The sequence below is a fragment of the Papio anubis genome, chromosome 12 (assembly GCF_008728515.1).
Source record: "Papio anubis isolate 15944 chromosome 12, Panubis1.0, whole genome shotgun sequence".
NCBI lineage: Eukaryota > Metazoa > Chordata > Mammalia > Primates > Cercopithecidae > Papio > Papio anubis.
Window position 1 is genome coordinate 79088383 of NC_044987.1, and position 23148 is coordinate 79111530.

The following is a 23148-nucleotide window of genomic DNA, read 5'->3' on the forward strand; positions in this document are numbered from 1 at the left end:
GGTTCTTATTATGATTATGAGGTTACCACACAGTGAGACAGAACAGCACAGGTTAAGAATGTGGATTTTGTAGCCAAACAGGGTTTAAATCCACGCTGTATCACTTACTAGCTGTGTGACCTTAAGCTAGCTATTTAACTTGTTTGTTCCTGTTTTCCCGTCTGTAAAATGTAATTTTCAAACCTATATTGTTACATCCTATGATAAGTCAGTAAGATATACTTTTATGTATATAGTACCAGGCACCATTCTGAGAAGTACATGGAAGTATTAGCTATAGTTGCTGCTACCATTGCTTTTGCTAATAATAACATTATTGTGTAAAGTCCACTTGTCTTGGGAACCTATGAGGAGGGTATTTGGATAGGAGCTAATAGGTCTAAGGCCTAGTGTGAACCTCTCATTAAGCAGCTGTGCAACTTTGGACAGCTCATTCAACCTCTTTGTGCTTCAGTGTCCTTCTCAGGAAAATGGGACCATGCCAGCCATTCAGCTTAGTTCACAGAGCGGTTCTAAGAATAATTGCCAGGATAACTGATGTGAAAGTGTTTTTGAAAAACATAAAACCAGGTTATCATGAGTTCTTGATGTTGGCATTTCACTGGAATATGACCAGGAAGGAAGCTGTGGAAAGGAACTGAGTTTGCTCTGGAGGACCTCCCTACTGGTTCTGCTCTACAATCTGAGAAATGCCCAGAACTGCTGAGGTCAATCAACAGCAGCAGTAATTACGACCAATGCAATGTCATGGACCTGCACAGAAGCCAAAAGCAAGTCACTAGCAGCAGCTGAAGTTTTCCTTTGCTAAACAATGGCACCTTCATTTTGGGATTTTCCAGGTTGTCTCTCTGGACTTTTGGATAGAGGGTGATTGCAAATACACTCTGTTTCTGCCGATGCACCTGTCCTCCCTCAACTCATGTTTGTGGACCAGACCCAGAGTGCCAGTATCCACCCCCACCCCAGTGATGCTCATTGGAGACACCCTCTCCTGGGCTGGGTGAAGGAGGAAGCCCTGGAGTAGATTGTGTCCACCGTTGTGCATGTGTGCTTGCAAACAACCATCTCCTGGGAGGATTAGGATGCCTAACAAAAATGGAGTTAGTTTACCTACTGTTTTTGTTCTAAGGGAAAGGTTTCCCAAGCCTCCCATCAGGTAATAATTTTTTAACCCACTTCAAGGCTATTTGTTTTCCTTTAATTGTTCAATCAGGTAGCATTTAGCAACCACATTCCCTACAGCAAAAGGGTTATTAGGGAGGCACTCAGTTCCTCAATAGTTCCCAGGAAACATAGACCACAGCCCTTTGGGAAAGACACTGCTTCTTAAATTGCTAACCTTAATTCCTAGTGACCAGAACTGGCCAAGAATGAAAGGGCTGATCCCACAGGGAAAATAAAGTAAACAAAACCACACCAACCCTCACCCTCACCAAACCACAACCACCGAAAACAAAACAAAACAAAAAACCAACAAACCAATGCAACCCAGTGAGAGTTTGAAGGCAACTCCTTTCTAAACTGTTTCTCTGAATCATTCAAATACAAAACCAGAACAGAGGACAAAAGTTAGACGCCACTGAACTTTTAAAAGTGCTTTAACAATAGCTATCCATATTTCTGTGCCCACAGTTCTGTGGCAGGAATTTTTTTTAAGTTAAAAAAAATTTTTGTTTCACCTTAATGAACCCCTAACCCACCTGAGTAGACTAGGTATGCCTAAAATTAGTCTTTAAGGTACTTCCCAAAATGATCACAGGTCCCCATGCCCTGACCCTAGAGGTGCAGCTCCTCGGAGGGTGGGAGGAGGGAGGTCGAGCAGCACGGAGGCCCTTCAAAGGGGGTGAGAGGTCTCCCAAAGATTGCACAATTTCAACCCTTATCTGCTGCATTGAGGCAGTGGGTGGGGAGGGGGCTGGAGAAGGAGTCTTCAGGCCCGGATGTTGAACAGAGCAAATAAATGCCAGGGGCACCTGGCAACCCTTGGATTTGTGGGAATCGTATGTCTGCTCTTGGGATATGTGCCCTGGGTTGCTTGGGACCAGTTTGTCTGCTTGAATAAGTAAAAAACCACTTACCCTGGAGCTTTCAAATTAGTCTTCAATTATTCATTCATTCATCCTGAAACTTATTTTTTACCCTGAGTGCCTTCTATGTTTCACAGTGTTTTGAGGGCTGTGGAGAGAAATGACACATAATCTTCGCTCTCCAAAAGCTCTCCTTCTGGTAATATTTAAAAGAAAATGTCAAGTACATATCCAGATTCCTAGCAAACAAGTGAATCTTTAGCCTGGTGAGGGCATCATGAATTTCTGATTTCTTCCTGAGGTCTCACCCAAGATGCCTTTGTGCCTAGTATTTCTGGCTTCCTGTTTCAGTGCAGTTTATTTTCATTACATTTTTGATGGTACAGTGGAAACGGGTCTATATAGGGGACTCAGATTCTTCTGGAAAATTAGGGAGTAGGATGGGATGATCTTTAAATTCCCTATAGCCCTGACACTGAATCTGTTAATTCTATTTAATTATACCAATGATAAGCCAAGTACTATTCTGAGTATACAAAGATGAATAAAATAGAGTACCTGTTCCTAAGCAACTTATAATCCAATTGTAATAATATTAATGTCATTGCTGACATCCGTAACAATGAATGAAATGTACCCCTCCCCTACTGTAAGAGGAATTATACTGTTATAAAGACCATAGAGCAGATAGAAGCAAAGTACTAAGAGTATATACACACTTCCCATGAGTGGAAAGGATCTGAGAATTCACTAGCAGTTAGTTTTGCTCTGAGTCTTGACAGATCAACATGATATCAACTGGTAGAGAATGGAAGGAAAAACATTCCATGCTGAGGGAACAGCCTGAGCAAAGGCATGGAGGTGTGACCATTCATGACCTACTCCAGAAGAGTAGGCAGCCCACAGGGACTTTGGGAGGGGTGATAGGAGACACTACACCTAGAAATTCTTGACCCTCACCTGACCCCCACCATTAGAAGGAAGAAAGTATCTGAGTTGTGGGGGGAGCCAGGAAGTGACAAATTAAACCCTGTCAAGGGAACATAATAAATGCAGTGGCATTTAGTATGTGCAATGCGGAGATCCCTTTACATAATTCTTTATCTCAAGAAAAAAGAAAAGGGAAGAGAGGAGGGAGAGAAATCCTTTGCTAGCCCAACCCAGCCCTTTCTGGGGGCATATTCATTCATTCGTAGGCTTGTCAGTGTGACATTGTGTCTGCCCTCCTGAAAGCCATACATCTTACTTTCAAACCCTCCAACAGCCTTCAACCCCCTGCAGACCCCAGTGTTCCAAGGCTGACCTTTTGGTAGGAGGCTTACTCCCCTCCAAGGCTGGTGGAGGGGAGATGGCACCTCTTGTGCTCAGGCCTTCCTTGTTGCTGACTTGTGGACAGGAGTCCTTTCTTCTCTAGTAAGGATTAGTACTTTTCTTAAATTCAACTCTCAAGTTCTGAAAAGCCTACCAGCTGTGTACTTCCACAAGCCTTTTATTTTAATTTTTATATATCTTCTTCTTTTCTTTCCAAGGTCTCTGGGTACCCCCAGAGAAGGAAGGAGACTTGACGTCTTTAAGCTACTTGCAAAAATGTCTGCACACAGTTTGCCTTCATTATGCCAGAGATGGCATTTCTGGGGTTTCATTTCCTGCATGTAATATGACAGTAATGCAGACAACTGCAGATATAGGGGACCAGGCAGGGAGGCCTGAGTTTTACTCCTGTTTGGTGGCTTTCAAGTCAGATGAAGAGGACCAATCACTCTCCCTCTCTGAGCCTTTATCTGCAAAATAGGAAAAAGGATCCTTTTCAGTATTGCTGTGATGAGTAAGTGAAAGGTGTCCTGTACCATGCTCAATAAATAGCCACTACTATGGCTAGGATTTTCATGTGACAGGCAATGTGAAGCTCTTCTGTGGTATTTTTATATTCAAGCCCAGCTATTTGGAAGCAAAATGGGCTTGCTCTGACAAGCTATCTAGCTCATTCCCTCCTCCCCATGGGGTGCCACACTGCTTCTGACCCTTCTTTTGTCATTCTAAGACCATGTAAAAGCTGACATCCCCCCATCGGCCTTGCCTCATGCGTGGGTAGAGTGGCGTCAGCCCACATCATGCATGGGAGCAGTCTAGAGAGCCTACTTTGTCTGAAGTTCTCCCGGCTGGCCCCCACCTTGTCTGAGCTTTTTCCCATTAGTCATCGCTTTGGCTGAAAGAGTGGAAGACCCCTGTTAAACTGAAGTACGTTATCTGGGAAACACATTAAGCCATTAACAGCTGGACACAAATTAGTTTATCAGACAGGGGCTGGGCTTGCAGAATTTAGGAGTGAGAAGGAACTTTATAGATCACCAGTTTCTTAGTGAAGAAAAGAAGGTCCACTGATGAGTAGCTCTTGCTCAAGGAAGCACCAGTGGCACCTTTTGGGATGCCAGGCTTCAACCCTGCCTCCTGGCCTGATCTCTTCATTCTGCCTTGATGAGCAAGATGGGCAGTCCAACTTTCATTCAGGAGATATTTGTCATGTGGCTGCCATAGCTGGGCAGGTGCTGAAAATTCAGAGAAGCATGGGAGGCAGACATGGGAGTGTTGAGTGATTGAACAATGTGGGACAGGCCTCTTGGATGGTGGGATGGGAAAGGTCTGGAACAGAGGACACCACTCAGTGACAGGCAGATCCAGACTCTGAGTGGTCAGCCCCACCAGGGGCTCCACAGTACCAGAACACTGGGGCCCTACCTTGTGGCTACCATGAGAGTTCAAGAATGGTCATGCTTAGGGAAATAGGCTAAGCTAGCAGTGAGGAGCTACCTGCCAGGGTCAACACTGAATTGTCAGGCCCAGGGGATGGGTCAGAAAGCCATGAACTGAATAAAGAGGCCAACAGCTGGAAGGAACCAGACCGCACTTCAGGGCAGACCTTCACAAGCATTGTTCCAGGTGGTCAACACAGACTGATCTCTTTCCACTACTTCACATCAAAGGTCTTGGTGGAAGAGTATGGAAATGGAAGGAAGGAGAAAGGTGGTAGGAGAGGTTTGGTGGATGAGGAGGTTTTAAGAAGCTATTTCTGTCTCTGCAAATCTACAAGGTCCTGACACCTGTGAACTCACAGCCATTACCCTTTGGAACCACCCATACCATCATGCTGGTGACATCAGTCATATTTTCCACTCACCTCTTCTTCTTTGGGTGCTCATACCCATCTCCTGCATGATTTCAACAGACATGTAACTGGTCTTCCTTCCTCCAGCCTCTATCTTTTTAAAGCTATCTTCTTGCTGTTCTTAGGTCTTCTTAAAATGGGAGCTTGGACAAATCATCCCCCTGATTTATAAGAATTAAGAACAGAGTCTCCTTTACAGCAATCTTGCTTGTCCCAACCTACCAAATAACCCCATGTGAGGTGAACACACAGAACCTGCCATGAACTTTCACCCCTCTACGCCCTTGCACATGCTATTCCACCTTCCTGAGATGCTTCTCTCCTCTTGTCAAACCTGCCAGAAGCAGGTCAGCATCACCTCTGTGAAGTCCTTCCATGCTTCCCAGCCTTGTGCATTGTTCTTTTCTTTTTTCTTTTTGCAGAATTTGCAGAGGTCTTACTCTGTTGCTCAGGCTGGAGTACAGTGGAACCATCGTAGCTCATTGTAGCCTCAAACTCCTGGGCACAAATGATCCTCCCACCTTAGCCTTCCAAGTAGCTGGGACTAAGGCATGTACAGTCACACCTGGCTAATTTTTTAAATTTTATGTCTAGACAAGGTCTCACTATGTTGTTCAGTCTGGTCTTGAACTCCTAGACTCAGCAATCCTCACACCTTGGCCTCCCAAAGTGCTAGTATTACAGGTGTGAGCTACTGCACTCAGCCAGTTTTTTTCTTTATGACCCAGCTGTACACTATAAAGCCCTCTTTTGTAGCACCTGTTGCATTACATTGCAACTGTTGGTGTATTTGTCCATTTTCTTACTAGACTGTGTGTGTGCATGGTAGGGACACACACACAGACACATACCCCAGACAAGGAATCCTCCCTGACTCTCAACACCCTGGGCAAAGCTGGGTAAATGCATCATGGTAGATGCTCAAGGAGTGTTTGCTAAATAAGCTAGAATACCTATGACCTAAGGTGTGCGAGATCTGAAGGGAAAGGTCACAGGCTTTATTGTCTTTAATTAAAGCTGAGGCTGGTACATTCTGTATCTCCCTCCACACCTTCCCATCTCTCCTTGTACCATGAGTAGTATTTTTTCACCTTTTCCCAGCAAAGATTGAAAACTAGGTGCTCATTCAATGACTTTCTGCAGATGTATAGTTCATAAATGTTGTGGCTATCCTAGAAAGTATAATGAACCTAATGATGTTTTTCCAGAAAATGTATAAATCCCTGATCTTGCAGCATTTTCACACAATCAGGATTTTGGATTCTTCTTCCACCCACTCAACTCCAAGGAACTCTTGGCTTTAAAAAACTGTGATAGAGATATCTTGTGTTTTGCTCTCTTAGCCATATAAGATTTGTCAAGCTTTATTTTTGGGGGAAAAAAACCATTATTTTAGGATTTGTTTTCCAAATATATAAATATATTTTAATACAGAATATGCTTTTTCAAATGACATATGCTCTCTCATTTCTGATATGTTGTCCTAGCCTGTGCCCCTTCCCTTGAGACAGCAAATATTGCTGCCTCTGTTTCATTCTTCAGAAATACGTGTAGAGATGTACATAGAAGGGCCTCTTGTAGTCATTCAGTCTAAGTTAGGGCCTGAGGCAGGATGTGGAATCTGCTGCCTGGGTCTGGCTCAGTCCTGGCTGTAGAGGAAGCTGCATGGACTTACACTAGGACAATCATCAACAGTCTTTCATTTGGGAAACATTTACTGAGCTCCCACTATGGGCCACACACTGTTCTGGGCACTGGGGAACAGCAGGGAAACAAGACAGAAAAGGTTGTTGGAATTTGTAGTCTAGTGGGACAAGGGAGAAAAGAAACAAGAATACAGGTTAGCTAAGTTAACTGAGAGGCAAAACAATGGCGACGAGACAACAGTCATGGAGTGGAAGAGAGTGTGGGAATGAGAAGGTTCGACATTAGGAGTCAGAAGTCCCCCTGAAGAGGTGACATTAGACACAAGACCATGGGCAAGTCTAGGGGGAAACAGTGCTCCAGGGAGAGGGACTATCATGTGCAGAGGTCCTGAGGTAGGAATGATTTGGATGTGTTTGAGATAAAGAAAGATGGCCACTGTTGCTGCAACATAGCCGGCCAGGGACAGAGGGTGGGAGACCAGGTTGCAGGTCATAGAAGAGAGCTGGGATTTTTAAACTCTGAAAGGAAATCAAGTCCTGAAAGGTTTAGGTAGGGTGACAGGTTGATCTAATTGGCATGTTTTAAAGATGAGGATGAAAAAGATTAGGACCAATTTTATCACCTTTCCTCATTATGAACAGTTTTGACTACGGAAATGAATACATAATAAGGCAATCCATGATTTCTCATTATAACTCTCTACCAGTCGGGGAGAGCCAGGATTCCCATCCTAGGATGTCATGGCTGCCCAAATCAGAAACAAGCTCCAAGGTCTGGGTGGATAGTGCCATCTTGCTTTGGGGAGCTGAAGGATTCTTGAGCCTTTTCAGGATACCGAAAGTTGCTGGGGACCCCTGGAGGGTCACTGCCAGATAAGAGGAGGCTGGACCCAGGACAAGAGTTGGGCAGAAAGGTGGGGAGATCCCAGTCCTCAAAGGAAGGCACCCGGGGCCTGTGGCAGGTGGAGCAGGCAGAAGAGGAAACAAAGGCCACAGGCTGCCTCCTCTGTCGCTGCCTGACCCCTCCTCCTCTCCAGAGGGCCTTGAATGGCCTTTCTCCAGCAGCGGCCAGACCAGGTGTGTTTGGAAATACCCAAACTCTGTCCTTCACGTGGCAGGAAATAAATGTTGCTGGGGACGCAGCGTGTGGGCTGGGGCGGGGTGTGTGTGTGTGTGTGTGTGTGTGTGTGTGTGTGAGAGAGAGAGAGAGATTAGGGTTGCGGGGGTCAGAAATGCATCCATCCTGCAGCCATAGTTCCAGCTGCTCCAGGGGGAGGCGGCTCTGCCAACTTGCGTGAGTTCGGTGCAGAAAGAAAATGCGGATGGAGATGAGCGCACATAGTGAGGCGCCGGCTGATGTCTGGGCTAAGAACCCATGGGGACCCGGGAGCCACGAACTGCGCTCCACAGCCCCTTCCCCCTGCCTCACCCCTACCCATCTTCTGCCCAAGGCTCTCCCTACTACCCACGCCCTCCCCGAAATAGTTAAGTATCCTCCCACCAACTCCGACCATCTTTCCCCCTTCACGCCCACCCGCGGCAGTGGCGAACGGCCCATTGAAGCACTGGGGGGCACGCGGAGCGCCCCGCAGGCCAGCTAGGGGGCGGGGATCTCGCCAGCCTCCGACCCCCCCCTCCGCCCCCGGCCGCCGCGGCCCCAGCGGCCTCCGCGCTGCGAAGAGCGGGCGCTTGGACACAGGGGGAGTTGTTTGATTTGGCGGAGGCGGGGAGGCCGGCGGGGAGCGAGTGAGCGAGGCACGAGAGCCGGGCAGCGCGGGCGGGCGCCGGGCTCCAGGGTAGGGTCCCCGCGCGCAGCAGCGGCCCCGGGGCGGGGGCGAGGCGGCCGCGGGCGCCGGGGATGCCTGGAGGGGCCGCGGCCAAGGGGAGACCCGGGACTGGACGGCCAGACCTGCCGGGCGCGCGGGCAGGTGCTTCGGCTTTTTTTTTCCCCCTCCTCCTTTTTCCTCTGCCCCTTCCTTCCTCGCCCTGAAGTAAGATGAGCGTGATGCTGTGGCGCTGGGAACAGAATAACACCACCATGAAGCTGGTAAGGGTGGATTGCAGACCGCACCCCCTGGGCGCTGCTCTACTTTTTAATCCCCCACCCCACCCCCCATCCCCTTTAGGAACTGGCCCGGATGGTGGAAAGCCCCTGAAATGCATTCCGCACTTGGTATTTCCCTTATTGTTTTGAAGCTAGATCTCAGGGGAGGTGTGTGTGTTTAAACCAGGAAAGTCGATGTGTGTATGTCTGTGGTTGTGAGTCATTGAAGGGGGGTGGGACTGGGCTGCATTATCTCTCCGTCCCTTCCACCTACGAATTCCTGGAGCTCTCTTGGGTTGCACACGCTGGGATTGTCTCCTACGAGCAGGTCTGCGCCCTCACAGTCTGTCCCGGGACAGCGTGGTCCGCCTTCCCCGAGCCCTCATTGTGTCTTGATACTTTGGGGTGCACATGGCTATTGATCTCTATTGCGGTTTGGCTTGTCTGTGGGGCATACATGAGCCCCGAGTGAGTGAGTATGCCCCGCGTCCTCCCGCCTCTCACAATGCCTTAGTTCTCTTTCAAGCTTGCAAAGAACCATCCAGGGTGCAGGTACTTTTTCCCTCCTCCGTTTTCAAAAATAACCGCCTATCACTCCCGGGAGAGCTGAGAATAGCAGGATTTTCCTTGCTGCCCAAAGAAGCCTGAGTTGTTTCTCCATCCCAAAGAGGAAATGTGATCGGAAATCTCTGGGTTTTGCTTTTGTGAATTGTTTTTTTATCGGATAGTTTCAACTGGCGGGGACCATAATTCCCCCATTAAAGTCAGCCAGTGCTGTGGCCAAGTCGGTTAACCCCCTTGGATGTCAGTTTCCTTCTCAGTAAAATGGGGCAAGTTCCCACCTGGTAGAACTAGTGCCTGGATAAGAAATCGTATTTGTAGATTGCCTGGCATATAAAAAGGACTCAATAAGAAATAGGTGTGATTAATAAACTGAAATGTATACTTGCTGGTGTGAGGTCTTTAAAGATGCTACCAAAAAAAAAAAAAAAAAAAAGAGAGAGAGAGAGAGAGAGAGAAAGTCACAGCAGCTGCATTGGATACCAAGATGCTAGATCAACCAAAGCTAGGTCTTCATATAATGAACTTATTTGTTGGAAAAATGGCACCTTGCTTTTCATACTTCTTGTGTTATGTTTGGCCTGCCTAACTTTAAGCTACTATTTTACAACTTCGTTTAATGTGCTGTAACATTAGCAGACGTTATGCACCTTTGCTGTACTATGTCATGATTCCAGCTCCCTAATCCTTTCCTGGAATCTTTCTCCAACCAGACTGCTGTGGAAGAGGCCAGAGTTTCACATAATTTCTCTCCAAGCCATACCTGAGATGCCACTCTAACAGGCAGCATAGGAAAGCTGGGTTCTGATCTGAACTGCATAGGGTCAGGTTGCCAAACCTAAATGCTTTCTTAAAAAGGAGAAAAAGAATGATTTGCCAGGCAGGGAGAACGTGGAGCCTCCCAGGGGATGGCTTCTGGAGCTTGGTGGCAGGTGGCCGTGGTAAGGGCTGGGATGTCTTCTCCACTCCGATATTGCTGCCCATTTAGTCTATGGAGGGAGCTTTCCTCAACCCGGGTCAGAGGTCAGCCTTTATTGGGTCTGTCTGAATCTTTAGACCTGTCTCACTTTTCAAATTAACTGTGAGGACCACCCAAGGTAGTTATGGTCCACCAAAGTACCCTTTCCCCATGAGGTGGAGGAGGGGCTAGAGGAGCTCAAACAACTGGGAAGCCCTGAGGGTGTTGCAGTTTCTGTCCCGTGTATCCCACTGCCCCAGAGCCCAGGCAGGAAGAGGCATGACTGGGTCTTGGCATCCAGATAGCCTCAGATATCCTCAATGATGAGCCTCAGCTTTTCTGTGAATGCTAGGAACCATTGATACATCATTAGCTGAAATATCATTAGTTTGTTTTTTGTTCATGCGCTTATTGATTGATCAATTTACCCTTTATTTGTTGTGTATTTTGTGCAGAGCACAGCCTTGGTGCCTGTGTTCATCATGAAAGATTTTGCTTGCAGATGATTCTTGCTTTAAATTCCAGCCTTGCCACTTACTAATTCCTGAATCAGTTTTCCTGTTTTGTAAAAGTCTGTTTTACAACTCTCTTTCCCCAGGTTGTGAAAAGATGAAATGACATAGGAACATGATCCAGCATAGAGTCTGAAGCATGTTTGTCTATTAAATGGGAACTATCATTATTTTCTTCAATGGTAAATGAGACATAATCTCTGTCCCCACTCTACGTTGTACTGTTGGGTGAATGGTTGTTCTTCTTATGGGCTCTGGGAAAACAAACCTTTCTTACCTTTGAATCATTAGTGGCCCTCAGCAGGAAGGACCTCCCTGGGAACATCTTGGAAGTCAATTGTGTGTGAATAACTGCTCCAGAATGGGGCCTGGGGCCAGAGGTGGGTGCCTGAACTTTTATCATTGATGCACTTCAATAAACATGAAATCAGTTAACCCACAGATTGAAAATTAATTGTTTTGTTTGAATAGTAAAATTAAAGGTCTTGTTTCATGTTCTGTTTTAAGGCTAATTGGATAAAAAATAAGGCCCAGAGTAATTAGAGGCAAAACTTGCATCTTTATATGTTATCTCTGCAGGGGAATGTCAGAAATGCACCTGCCCACCTAGGAGAGAAGGCAGTAGCTGATAGATCCTACATCTGTCCAAATCCCATCTGACAGGGTCACAGGCCTTTGATGAAAGTGAGAGGAGGTGACTGCCCAGGCCCAAAGCACCCACTGGGAGGGGATAAGCTTGGGGCACAGCCACAGAGCATACCGTGGGTGGTTCTGACATTCTTACCACCTTCCCTCCCCACCCTAGTTCCCTTCTTTTAGATTCTTTGGACTTAGGCAGAGCAAGGAGAAACAATAAGGCCACTTCTGGAGCAGCTGGTATTATTTGAGGAGTGGTAGAGCCCAAGAATGGCAAGAGGAAGGGCACTGAGAGAGGCCCCTCTGGCAGCCTGTGCTAATGCACGGAGTGTGGGTAGTCCAGTCAGAGAGACCTGCAGCCAGAGCTCTGCACAGGAGCCACTGCCCTGTGACATGGGCCAGTTGCTTCACCTGTTTGACCTTTGGTTTTCTCATTGTAAGTGGAGACTGTAGCACCTCACAGAATTACAGTAAAAATTGGGGAAAAAAAATGTATCCAGATTTGAGCTCAGAGTTCTGCAGTTAGTTATTGGGCAGTGAATGGTTGCTCTTATGTTGACAAGATGAACCAGTAGTGTGTGCATTTCTCCACGCACAGAGAAAAGACTCAACAGAAACATTCCCAAAAGTCAATAGTGCCAAGCTCTTGTGGGGGAAGTTACCAGGACTAGTTTTGTTGTTGTTGCTGTTGTTTTGGCTTATTTTTTATTTTTTGTTTATACTTTTCCTTGTTTTCTAAATTTTGTACAATGCTCATATGTTACATTTATCATCAAGGAAAGATTTTTTAAAATTACTGCTAAAATCATATTAATAGCTAATGTGCTGAACCTTTACTTTGAGCTTTATGTGCATGATTCTATTTCATCTTCTCTACAATCCTCTGAAATAAAAACTGTTATTATCTCCATTATTCAGATAAGGAAATTAAGGCTCAGAGAGTTAAATGACTTGCCTAAGATTCCAGAGCTCGTAACTTTAGAAGGGCTGCTTTGTCTGATGGCAAAGGCTGTGCCTTGAACTGCTGTATCAGATACCCTGGATGCCTCCTAGTGCGCTGCAGAGCCTGCTGCTGAGGTGGGTCTGCGTGAGTGTGCAGTATAGATGCCTGTGCTCACTGCTGCAGTTCTCTCTGTGAGGGGCCTCTCTGTTCACTGCAATCCCCTCTTAGCCCCTTTGATCAGGGACATCCTGGGAGGGAGGTGGAGAAGAAAGTGGGGATGGGTTGAGTCATCACCCTTCAGCGTCTTGGAAAACACTTATGGGGGCTCTTCCTCAAAATGAAGGAGAACATGGCTCTGTATGAAAAATAATTGAGAATAATGATGATGAGGGAATGTGCCCCAGACCTTTGACCTTTCCCCAGAGAGGCATTGGTCAAAGACCCCCTGGGCCTGTCCGCAGCCTGGCTAACAAGCAGATTAAAAGAGGTCAGTGGGTTAAAGGGCTCTGTCTGCCTCCCTGTAGTTATATTGCTCCCTCCCAAAGGCCAGGATGCTGTGCGCCCTGCAGAGCTCCTGGGCTTCCAGGTGCTGTGTTTAAAAGACAAATGCTCCTTTAGCTTTTTTTTTTTCAATCCCTAACTTTATGGAGGCTTAATTGCCAAGTAAAAATTGTATATATTTAAGCTGTACAATGTGATGATTTGATATGTGCGTACATTATGAAATGATTCCCACTATCAAACTAATTAACACATCCATCAGCTTGCTTCAGCTCTTTACATGTATAGACTGATTCTCATCTTAACAACTTCTGTTTTTTTTCCTAACTAAAGCTCGTTAACACTCACATGAAAGTATTTTACCACCTTCGGCTAGAAAATAACAGTCATTTCCACTCTTAGGGACTTCTAGGACTTTCCCCTGCTTTCCACTAATTGTAACTGGCATAGATTTGACCATCTCCCAGGTACTGAAATCATGTCCATTTTCTACTAATTCCCCAAAATCTCAAGGGCAAGGAATTCCATTCTTTCCTTGAGAAAGCAGGTTGGAATATACAGGAATATTTCCATATGCATTTCAACTATGGGTAATGAACCATCATAGCCTTGATGTACTTTTCTGAATTGAAACCAAAGCATGTGAGGAAGGTTTTGACTTTGGTTAGTTACTAGGAAAATAAAGAAGGGAATATTGGGAGGAGAGGAGAGAAAGCCTCTGAAATTAGTAAGTGACTTCCTCTTAATGACATTTTGAGGTAACACATTTTCTTTCATTTGTGTGTTAATAGAGAAGTAGAGATTTATAATTGGTCCCTTTGGTGACCTGCCAGTGCTTACATTACTTATGCAATTGTTTTTGTGTGAAGCCAGGAAAAAAAAATTGTTTTGTTTCTGGCTCCTGTAATATAATGCCAACCACCCAGAAGGCATGTGGCTAAGCTTTTCTTCAGGGTCGCTAAGACTCTCCAGGACACATGGACCAGGCTGCCATCATCTATCCAGCTGCCAGCCCAGAGATCTGGGCTGGGTGACCCAGGTGCTATTCCCAAGGGTTGTTCTTTTTGATTCAGAGATTGTTACAGAAATGCTGGCTCTGATATAAGAGCAGCAGCCAGGGAGGTGGAAAGGCAGTGGAAGAGCCTGACCTCCCACTAAGAATGGGTGTTAGAGTGAAGGGTTAGAACGAGTTGACAGATACTGTTTAAACAGGGTAACAAGAAGGTGTGATGGAGATATTTGGGTGGGCTAGGATGTAGTAGAGGATTGCCCTTGTGACCAAAAATAATATGTCTGGTTGTAACACTGTGGAGTGGGAGAAGGGTAAGCACCTGCATTATACATTATCTTTGTCATAGTGAGAGATGAGCTGTGTGCTCACCGGGAACATGATAGGACCTGTGGCACAAATGAATCTATAAGAAAGCAAGGCACTTTAAGTGGGATTTACCAGCTCCAGTATGTTTCCTGGGCTTAAGAAGGTGTGTATGTCTGTAGAGGGTCCAGGGGTGAGTTTTGTTTCATAGCTGTAGCTTTGCCTATTTTTCTGGCATTGTTCCTGATGTGAAGTTTCAGGATTCAAGACTACTGATTTCTCGTTCCAATCTTTGTGGGATCCAGTCCACTAGTGGATGAAGTCCAACTCCTAAAACACTTAGCAGTGTTTTAGGTCTTCTTCAGCAGAGCTTCCACGTAGAAGCTGTTAGTTCCAATCAGCGTGTTTGGCCCGGTGATTTTCCAGTTTCACGCTTCTTCCATCTCTCCATATTATCACCCCATCCTTTGAAACTTATATTGTGTCCCCCTTTTTTAAGAAACTCTCCCTGACTTCTTAAAAGGGAGGGCTTTAAAACCCTGACAGGCAGTAGTGTGAACCCTCCTCTGATTCTCTAAATCCTTGAGCTGCTGGTGGATGTGGTACCTTTACTATCAGACTTTGAACAGTGGCTTCATGCATAGATACTGGGGACAGTCAACCCCCCTTCCCTCCTAGATCTGCCAATGATCTGTGTGACCTGGGGAGAATATTGCTTTATTTCGCTTAGCCCCAGTTTCTTCATCTGTAAAATTATGATGATAATCATTCCAAATTCAAGATTGTTAGGGTTGTTTGATAAGATACATGTATTTAGAGCAGCATCCAAGCACATAGTAAATGCTCAATAAATGTTAGCCATTGTTATAATGATGATGATCATGATGTTACCTTAATTCATCCAACACATTTATGAAACATCTTCTAGGAACTAGGAAATACATGAGTAAACAAAAAAGTTTTGTACCTATATTTTACTGGAAGAAAGAGATGATAAGCAAAACATGTTACTTTTTATGGTGATGAATGCTATTATATTAAGAAAAATATAGCAGGGTGAGAAGGATGGGGAGGAATGGTGGAGGTTACCTGTAATATAGGATGGTTAAGAGGGGCTTTATTGGCTGGGCGTGGTGGCTCACGCCTGTAATCCCAGCACTTTGGGAGGCTGAGGTGGGCAGATCACCTGAGGTCGAGAGTTCAAGACCAGCCTGACCAACATGGAGAAACCTCATTTCTACTAAAAATACAAAATTAGCTGGGCATGGTGGTGCATGCCTGTGATCCCAGCTACTCAGGAGGCTGAGGCAGGAGAACCACTTGAACCCAGGAGGCGAAGGTTGTGGTGAGCTGAGATGGCGCCATTGCACTCCAGCCTGGGCAACAAGAGCAAAACTCCATCTCAAAAAAAAAAAAAGAAAAAAAGAAAAAGAGGGGCTTTATTGCAAAAGTGACATGAATATTGTGTAATAATAATAGTAATTATTATTATTATTATTGACACTCCTCAGGCATTATACCAGGTGACTATATAGTTTATGATGCAAACCAAGATACTTCTGAGAGTGAAAGGGAGTAGTAATGATAATTGCATTCCCTTTGATAATTGAGATGCAGTTGTAAGTTGGTCCTGTCTCGGGCAGAGTAAGTTGCACTTATAGTTGCACTTAATCACTCCAAGTGTGAGAGATAGTATGCTGTCAGGCAGACCTACATTCAAATCCCGGGTTCCACCACTGTCTGTGAGAGCTTGGAATAATCATTTAACCTCTTTGTAGCTCAGTTTCCTCATGTATTATGCACACCTAATGGGGATTTTGTGAGAATTAAATGAGATAATGCAAGTAAAGCACTCAGTACAGGACCTGACACCTCATAAACAGTCAACAGAAACTCATCATCATCATCATCATCAGATCAACAGCAAGAATCACTCTTTTTCATATCTCTGTGCTTGGGAAGGGGTTGAGGATATTCAAGGTGGATTAATGTTAGGGTTGGAAATTTACCTGAGCAGTGGACTTGGGAGATGAGCCGACTTGATCTTCCAAGTAGTTGCCTCCATTCATTTTTACAGAATGTAAGACTCACACAGTGTTTACATTTTACCGATCGGGTAAGGGACTTCATGCTGGGGCAGCCACAGGAAGAGTTTGGAAAGTAGAGTCCAGGACTAAGAATCTTGGAATGTTAGTTCAAGAAGAGGCCCCATGACAAGTGGCCCGGTACGATCTACTTCACAGTAGAGGAAGGAAGGACCCAGAGAGCTGAAATGACTTGCCCAGGGCCTCATGGCCTGCAGCCTGTTTCAATGCATCTGTCCTTAACCATCCTGCTGATGGGTGAAGCAAAGACTATAAAGAGTGAGAAGAGAGAGCACTTAGAATTCCACCTGGAAAAGCCATGTTTCTTTGGAAATGGGCCACAGATGACGTAACCCTGCCATATCCCATTACCTGGTACTTGGCTAATCTTTGCGTGAAACTTGTTTTGGTGAAACTCGAGCCTGGAGAAGCCAACTAAAGTATATTACTTTCTCAATGTTGAATGCCTCCTAGACTTGGGATAACATTTAATCTAAAGAGTAAGGTGATATTTCCTGAGATAGCAATGAGTTCATGTTTTGAAATTCAATGAGCTGAGTTTATTGCGTCAGTTGGCTTTTTTTTTTTTTTTTTTTTTTTTGAAGTACTAACTGCAGTAGTAAATGTTCTATCCAAGGAGTAATGTCTGGCCACTGTATGGGAGGAGTGGGAGCTATAGGCATGGTAGTTTTCAGTCCTTAGAAGTTGTCTCACTCTCTCTTGTTAGGTACTATTCCAGATTTAAGTGTATTTTGGCTTAAGGGGACCCTTATTTGAATAAATAGATTTCCAACCCCAGACAACTTGGGAACAAAAAGGTTTCTTGTATATTATGTTTCCTGAATACATGCTACATGCTTTCTGCCCTTTCTCCTTCCCAAGATGCTTATCACTCAGTAAGGATGACTGCACACCTACCTTACACCAGGCAAGCAGGGAAACGTTTCTGTTCATAGACCTTCTTAGATAGCCAAGTTGGTCAAAAAAGAATAAAAGGGCAGAGTTAGGAATTTGGAGTTTATTGCATTATCTTCCTTACTTAATTCCCAGAAGTGTTTTAGATTATAAAAATGTGGAGATTAATGTACAATTGAAATAGACTTCTTCAAAGAGGCAATTGGCGTTTCAAGGCCATCTACAGTGCAGTTCCAGGATGTTTCAGCTGCTAAGCCTATTATGTCTTCACAGTGGCAGTGTGCTTAGAGTCCATTATTCCATGCCACCACCTTACTCTTAGCTTATCTTGACCCTCTGCAGACACCTGCTATAGCATTAGCACTGGGAGGTCAGCACTTCAGTCTCCATCATTATTGTATCCCCAGAAACAACACAACTCCTGGCACACACTAAGTATTCAATTAATGGAACAATGCTACAGTTACCATTTCAGTGTTTCGACATAATGCAAAGTTGAATCACATAAAATGTGGGGTTGTTTACTATAAGGTCATTGAGATTGCATACAGCTTCATCTGTGCCTTTAAACACAGTCACCCCACCGGTAAGTTGGGGCCCCATAAGAGTACTGATTTTTGCCAGGTCAGATTAGATACAGCTTCTCCTGTGGGAAAGTGACTTGGGTGTGGAGAAGGAAGCCAGAAATACTGATGGAGCTTTCTTTGGGGAATCCAAGTGGGAACCTGGGAGAGAGGGAAAAGGAGAGGAGTTCCCTTCTTTCCCTACGTAGCTCCCTGCTGTCCAGTTTACAACATACTGGCTAGGGAGGCTGGACTAGAAGGAAAGCACTTCTACAAATTACCCAGCAAGAACTGTGTGCTAAGCTGGGTGTGGTAGCAGGCACCTGTAGCCTCAGCTACTGGGGCGGTGGAGAGGGGTAGGTGTTGAGGATGTTTTGAGGCCAAGGAGTTGAAGGCTGTTGTGTGCTATATTTGTGCCTGTGAATAGTCACTGAACTCCTGCCTGGACAACATAACAAGACCCCATATTGTTTAAAAAGTTATAAACAAAAAAAGAAGAAGAAGAAGAACTGTATGATAGCCACTCTGGATGCCAGATTGCTGCATTTATTTATTTATTTATTTATTTATTTATTTATTTATTTAGAGATAATGTCTTGTTCTGACACCCAGGCTGGAGTGCAGTGGCACCATCATAGCTCACTGCAACCTCAAACTCCTGCGCTCAGGGGATCCTCATGCCTCAGCCTTCTGAGTTCCTGAGACTATAGGTACACACCAATACGTCTGGATAACTTTTACTTTATCTTTTTTTTTTTTTTTTTTTTTTTTTTTTGGAGATAGGGTCTCAGCATGTTGCTTGGGCTGGTCTTGAATTCCTGGAGAAAAGGGATCCTTCTGCCTCAGCCTCCCAAAGTGTTGGGATTACAGATGTGAACCACTGCACTGGGTAGAATACTACATTCTAAAGCAGGATGTAGAAATCATCCAAAGGTTGTAGATTAAGCACTGTTGGAGATCAGAGGGCGGCCACTTGTGTGATGCATTGATTTTAGAAACAAAAAGAACTTGGTGCAAATCATTGTGACCCTGGGCAAGTTGTTTAATTTGTCTGAGCTTCCATTTCTCTATCTGGAAGATTGGTGGAGTCCTTTTCTCACAGGTATGTCAGATATCTTTAAGAGGTGTGTATGTGATAGCATGATAGTAAACTTAGAGAGGTGCTGGAAAAGTCACCTCCTCTGAATTCAGACGCAGGAAGGATGGTTGTCCTTCGGGAAGCCTCCCAAATCTAGGACTTGGAGCTGGGCTGAAAGAATAGGCAAAATTTAGAGTGGGAGAAAGGGAGGGTCATAAATAAGGTGACTGGCAAGTGTAAAGAGCCATACTTTCTTGATTTTATGAAATTTCTTTCATAATTTAGCTAGCAGGAGAGGCTCATGAGTAGCTAGCTTTTCCTGGCTCAGAGAGAGCACATGCACTCTCTCCTGTTCGAAAGAACCTAGATGGCAGTCCCACATGTTACTTTCTCCATTCTAAGCAGTGTGGTTCCAAGTCCAATTTAGCGTGAATATTTCAAATGTAATATGTCCCAGATGTACAGCTAAGTAACCCCTCAAACTTTCCCCCACCTCAGTCTTCCCACTTCTGAAAGTCGGGATTTCTCAGCCTCAGCACTTTTGACAGTTGGGGCCAGATGACCGTTTGTTATAGGGGGCTCTTTTGTGTACTGCAGGATGTTTAGCAGCATCTCTGGCTTCTACCCATTCTAAAATGTTTAGTAGCAACCCTCAGTCATGACAATCAAAAATGTCTCCAGAAGTTTCCAGATGTCCCCAAGGGGGGGAAATTGCTGCTGGTTGAGAACTGCTGTAGTAAATGGTCCCACTGCTTAACCAGCTACACAAGCCAGAGCTTGAGGCATCATCCTTGAGTCCTCCTGTTCTGCATTCCTTCATTCTAATAGCAAATACTTCTGTTTGGACCTCCCCAATAGATCTAAAGTCCAACGACTTCTCATTTCATAGATGACGACACCTTCACCCTTCACGTAGAGAACTGCCATAATCTCCTAACTGGTCTCGTAGTTTCACTGTTGCCTGCTTCCAGTTTGTTCTCCATATAGCACCAGAGAGGTGTCAAAAAAGAAATGTCACTGTGCCAGTCTGCTGCTTTAAGCACATGTCAGTCTGCTCCCTTTCCTCTCTCTCGTACCTCCTTTGGTTGCTCACCAGGCCCCAGCTGCACCATTCTTCCTCTGGTTCCTTGAACTCACCAAGCTCATTCTCACTTGGGGGAGTTTGTCCATGGCATTCCCTTGCCCTGGAATGCTCTTCTCTCTTCTTTTTACTTGACTGGCTCTTATCCCTCAGGACTGTACCTAAGTGGAGCTCCTTCATAAAGACGTTCCCTGATCCCTCTGTCTCATGTAGGTACCCCCTGCAAAATCTGAGTCCCTCATTTTATCCCTTCATAACAGCTATCCCGGTTAGTAACTGGCTGTCTTCTTGAAATATTGCTGGCTCTTGTGAGGGCAAGAATCCTGCTGCAATGCTTTTAATGCAGCCCCACTGCCAGGCATAAGATAGGTGCTCAGTAAATATTCATTTATTTGACTAAATCAACAAATGAATCTCTTCATCTTTCTTGAGGAAGAGAGATACCATTTCTCTAGTTTAAAATTGGTAACAGCAGACCTCTGGAATTATTCTTCCAATAAAATCAGTAAGAAGCTAGTTTTCTTCTTTAGCTTCTCAGTACTGTTAGTAAGCTGCCTACTAAAGAGTAGATGCCCAAGACATCACTGTTGAATGGATGAACGGTTCATACTTATGTAATACTTTATGAATGCTAAATAATGAAAATAAACAGATTTTAAGCAAGTAATCAAAATCCCAAGATCTATCCTTTGACCTTCTCAAACTTTCAGGGAGGGAAGGTTTGATTCTCCTCTTCCACTCCCAAGTCTAAAAGACTGATGCTATTTTTGGCCGTTATTGTTATTGTAGCTTATAGAAGTAACCGGAATGCATACATGGCATACTGCATGGCCCATAGTACATATTCAGTAAACATTTGTTGACTTGAATCAAAGCACTTAGGAAAAAGAGAAGAGAATTAGACTGGTTGGTGTACAGAGAAGGTATATTCAGGTCTTATCATGAAAATGAAATCTGTCAGCAGGTCTTGATTAGAGACAGACAAATTTCATATCCTGTGAGAATTTATTGTCCAGTGGAGGAGGTGACTTTGGAGAACAGGATAGCATATAATTGTGCTAAATAGCATGGCACTGTTTTGAGTATCTTTGTAGTTGTTTTGAATTAGTGCTGGGGCTTCCTCCCCCTTTCTGGACCAGACTCAGCTATAAGCAGCATGGAGAAGTAATGAAGATTTTTTACATTCTCAGACTGCTTTCTGGGAATCCTGCAAAGTCCTGACTTCTTCTCTGATTACCCTTCTCATGGCTGAGTTCAAGAGCATTTTGAAACCCGGACTTTGAATCTGGGAAAATGCTTTATGACCATTTTTATGACCTCAAAGCAACCCGCTAAGGCAAGTTATTTCCCTCTCTTTGCCAAGGGGTGAAAAACAAGGGCCTGGTAAATTGCCCAGGATTTCCCAGCCTCAGATGCTCACTTGTGGGCGGCTCTCATGCAACCGGTTGCATGCTCTCTCTTCCATTAAACGTGCTTTGGCCGTTTGAGGAAGGGCCTTGTCAGTAACCTCAGCCCACATTTTCATGGATTTCCTGGTCTTCCTCTGGAAGGAGGAAAGCCCAATTCAGAGAACCATATACTGTTAGAACTGCAAGTTTTCAAGACAGAATTGTAGTCCAAACCAATCCTTTTATACTTGGGCCAACTGACATCCAGAGAGGGAAAGTGATTTGCTTAAGGTCACAGCCCAAAATCTCTGACTTCCAGCCCAGGGCGTTTTTTATTCCAACACAGTGTCTCTTATTAGAAGAGTGTTTGTTCTTAGAGACAGGGTAGTACAGTAAGCACAGAAAGGGCTCAGCAATTCCTTACACAGCGTAAGGGATGTGTAAATGTTGCTTTCATTGTTGTGAAGCTGCTGCTTGTTTGCTGTGTGACCCAGGACAAGTTATTTGATATCTCTGAGCCTATGACTCCTCCTCTGTAGGAATAACTCTGGTTCACCAGAATTGTTAACAGATTAGAGATTATGTGTATGAGGCACCTACCTGCCTGTTTAGTAGGCTGTGAGTAAATGGTCACATCCTTTACTGCCCCCCAAGGTGTGAGGCAACCAGCACATCATGCAACACCAAGTCGATGCTAACAGTTGTTCCTTTCTGTTTGCAAAAGGGAGGAATAGTAGGGCTGGATCTGCTGCCACTTCCAGGGAAGACCTGCAGCTTCAATTACTTTTCACTTAAAAAGAATATTGCATGTTTTGTTTTTAATTTGTTAGCATTTATTGGGCACTTGCTAGGTGGCAATCACTGTTCTGTGCTTTACACATATTGTATAATTTATCTGCACAACAGTCCCTGTGATGTAAGTATCATTGTTAGCCTAATATGATACATAAGGAAACCAAGTCTCAGAAGATGATAATTTACCCAGAGTTCATTAGTAAGAGGGAGAGCCACAATTTCAAACTCAGAAAAATCTGGCTTGAAAACTATATCCTTAACCATTCTCGGCCAGGAACTGTGCCAGGCCCTGGTTGCAGACAAGTCCTGCCCAAGTGGACATCACTCACGTCAAGGACAGCAGAGGAGGATGAAGCACCTTCCCAGGTTAACCATTACCACCTCACCAGCTGCCAAATGGCAAGAGGGCACGGCGTTGGAACCGCATCTTTGAGCTCCTCCCCTTCCCTATCCAGCCCGCCCCTTGTGCTGCACCCACCAATCTGCTGGGGCCTCTGAACAGGTCAAGCCCGCCAAGTTCCTTTCCTTTCCTGGCCCAGGTGTGGAGCCCCTGGGGAGCACATGCTGACAGGACAGGAAGAAGCTGTGCCTGAGAGCTGTTCAAAGGAGCATCTTAATCTGCACATGAGAGAGACCTCATCCCATTGCTGTTGGTAAATACACTTGGTAGCAGAGTTGAGGTGCTGCAGAGTTCTTTCCTCCCTAAAAGAGTTAATTCCATGTGAGAACATCTGTGACTGGTTGCCTTTCTCAAGCTTGGTAAGCACTTGGGGCAAGCCGAGTGTTTGGGTTGGAGTCTCAGGTCATAACCATCCAGAGAGCGGGCACTCAGTCTCCCCAGAAGAAAGCCTGGCGGGAAAGGAAGGCAGCTAGGTGTGGGGAAAGCACAGGACTCATTCAAATTTCAGCTTCACCAAGCACTGCTTACATGACTCTCG

General features: G+C 45.0%; 1 protein-coding gene across 12 annotated transcripts in view; it reads left to right on the forward strand.

Moving 5' to 3' along the window:
* NAV2 (neuron navigator 2) overlaps positions 1 to 23148 on the forward strand; it is a 768631-nt gene that overhangs the window by 419490 nt on the left and 325993 nt on the right. Inside the window, exon 1 of one of the 12 annotated variants that reach the window (XM_021926843.2) lies at positions 8696 to 8883. The exons of the other annotated variants lie outside the window; for them this stretch is intronic. Coding sequence (XP_021782535.2) covers positions 8833 to 8883 — 51 coding nt within the window. The 5' untranslated portion in view covers positions 8696 to 8832. Of the gene's footprint in view, positions 1 to 8695; positions 8884 to 23148 lie in introns of those variants that run through there. 12 annotated transcript variants of the gene reach the window in all.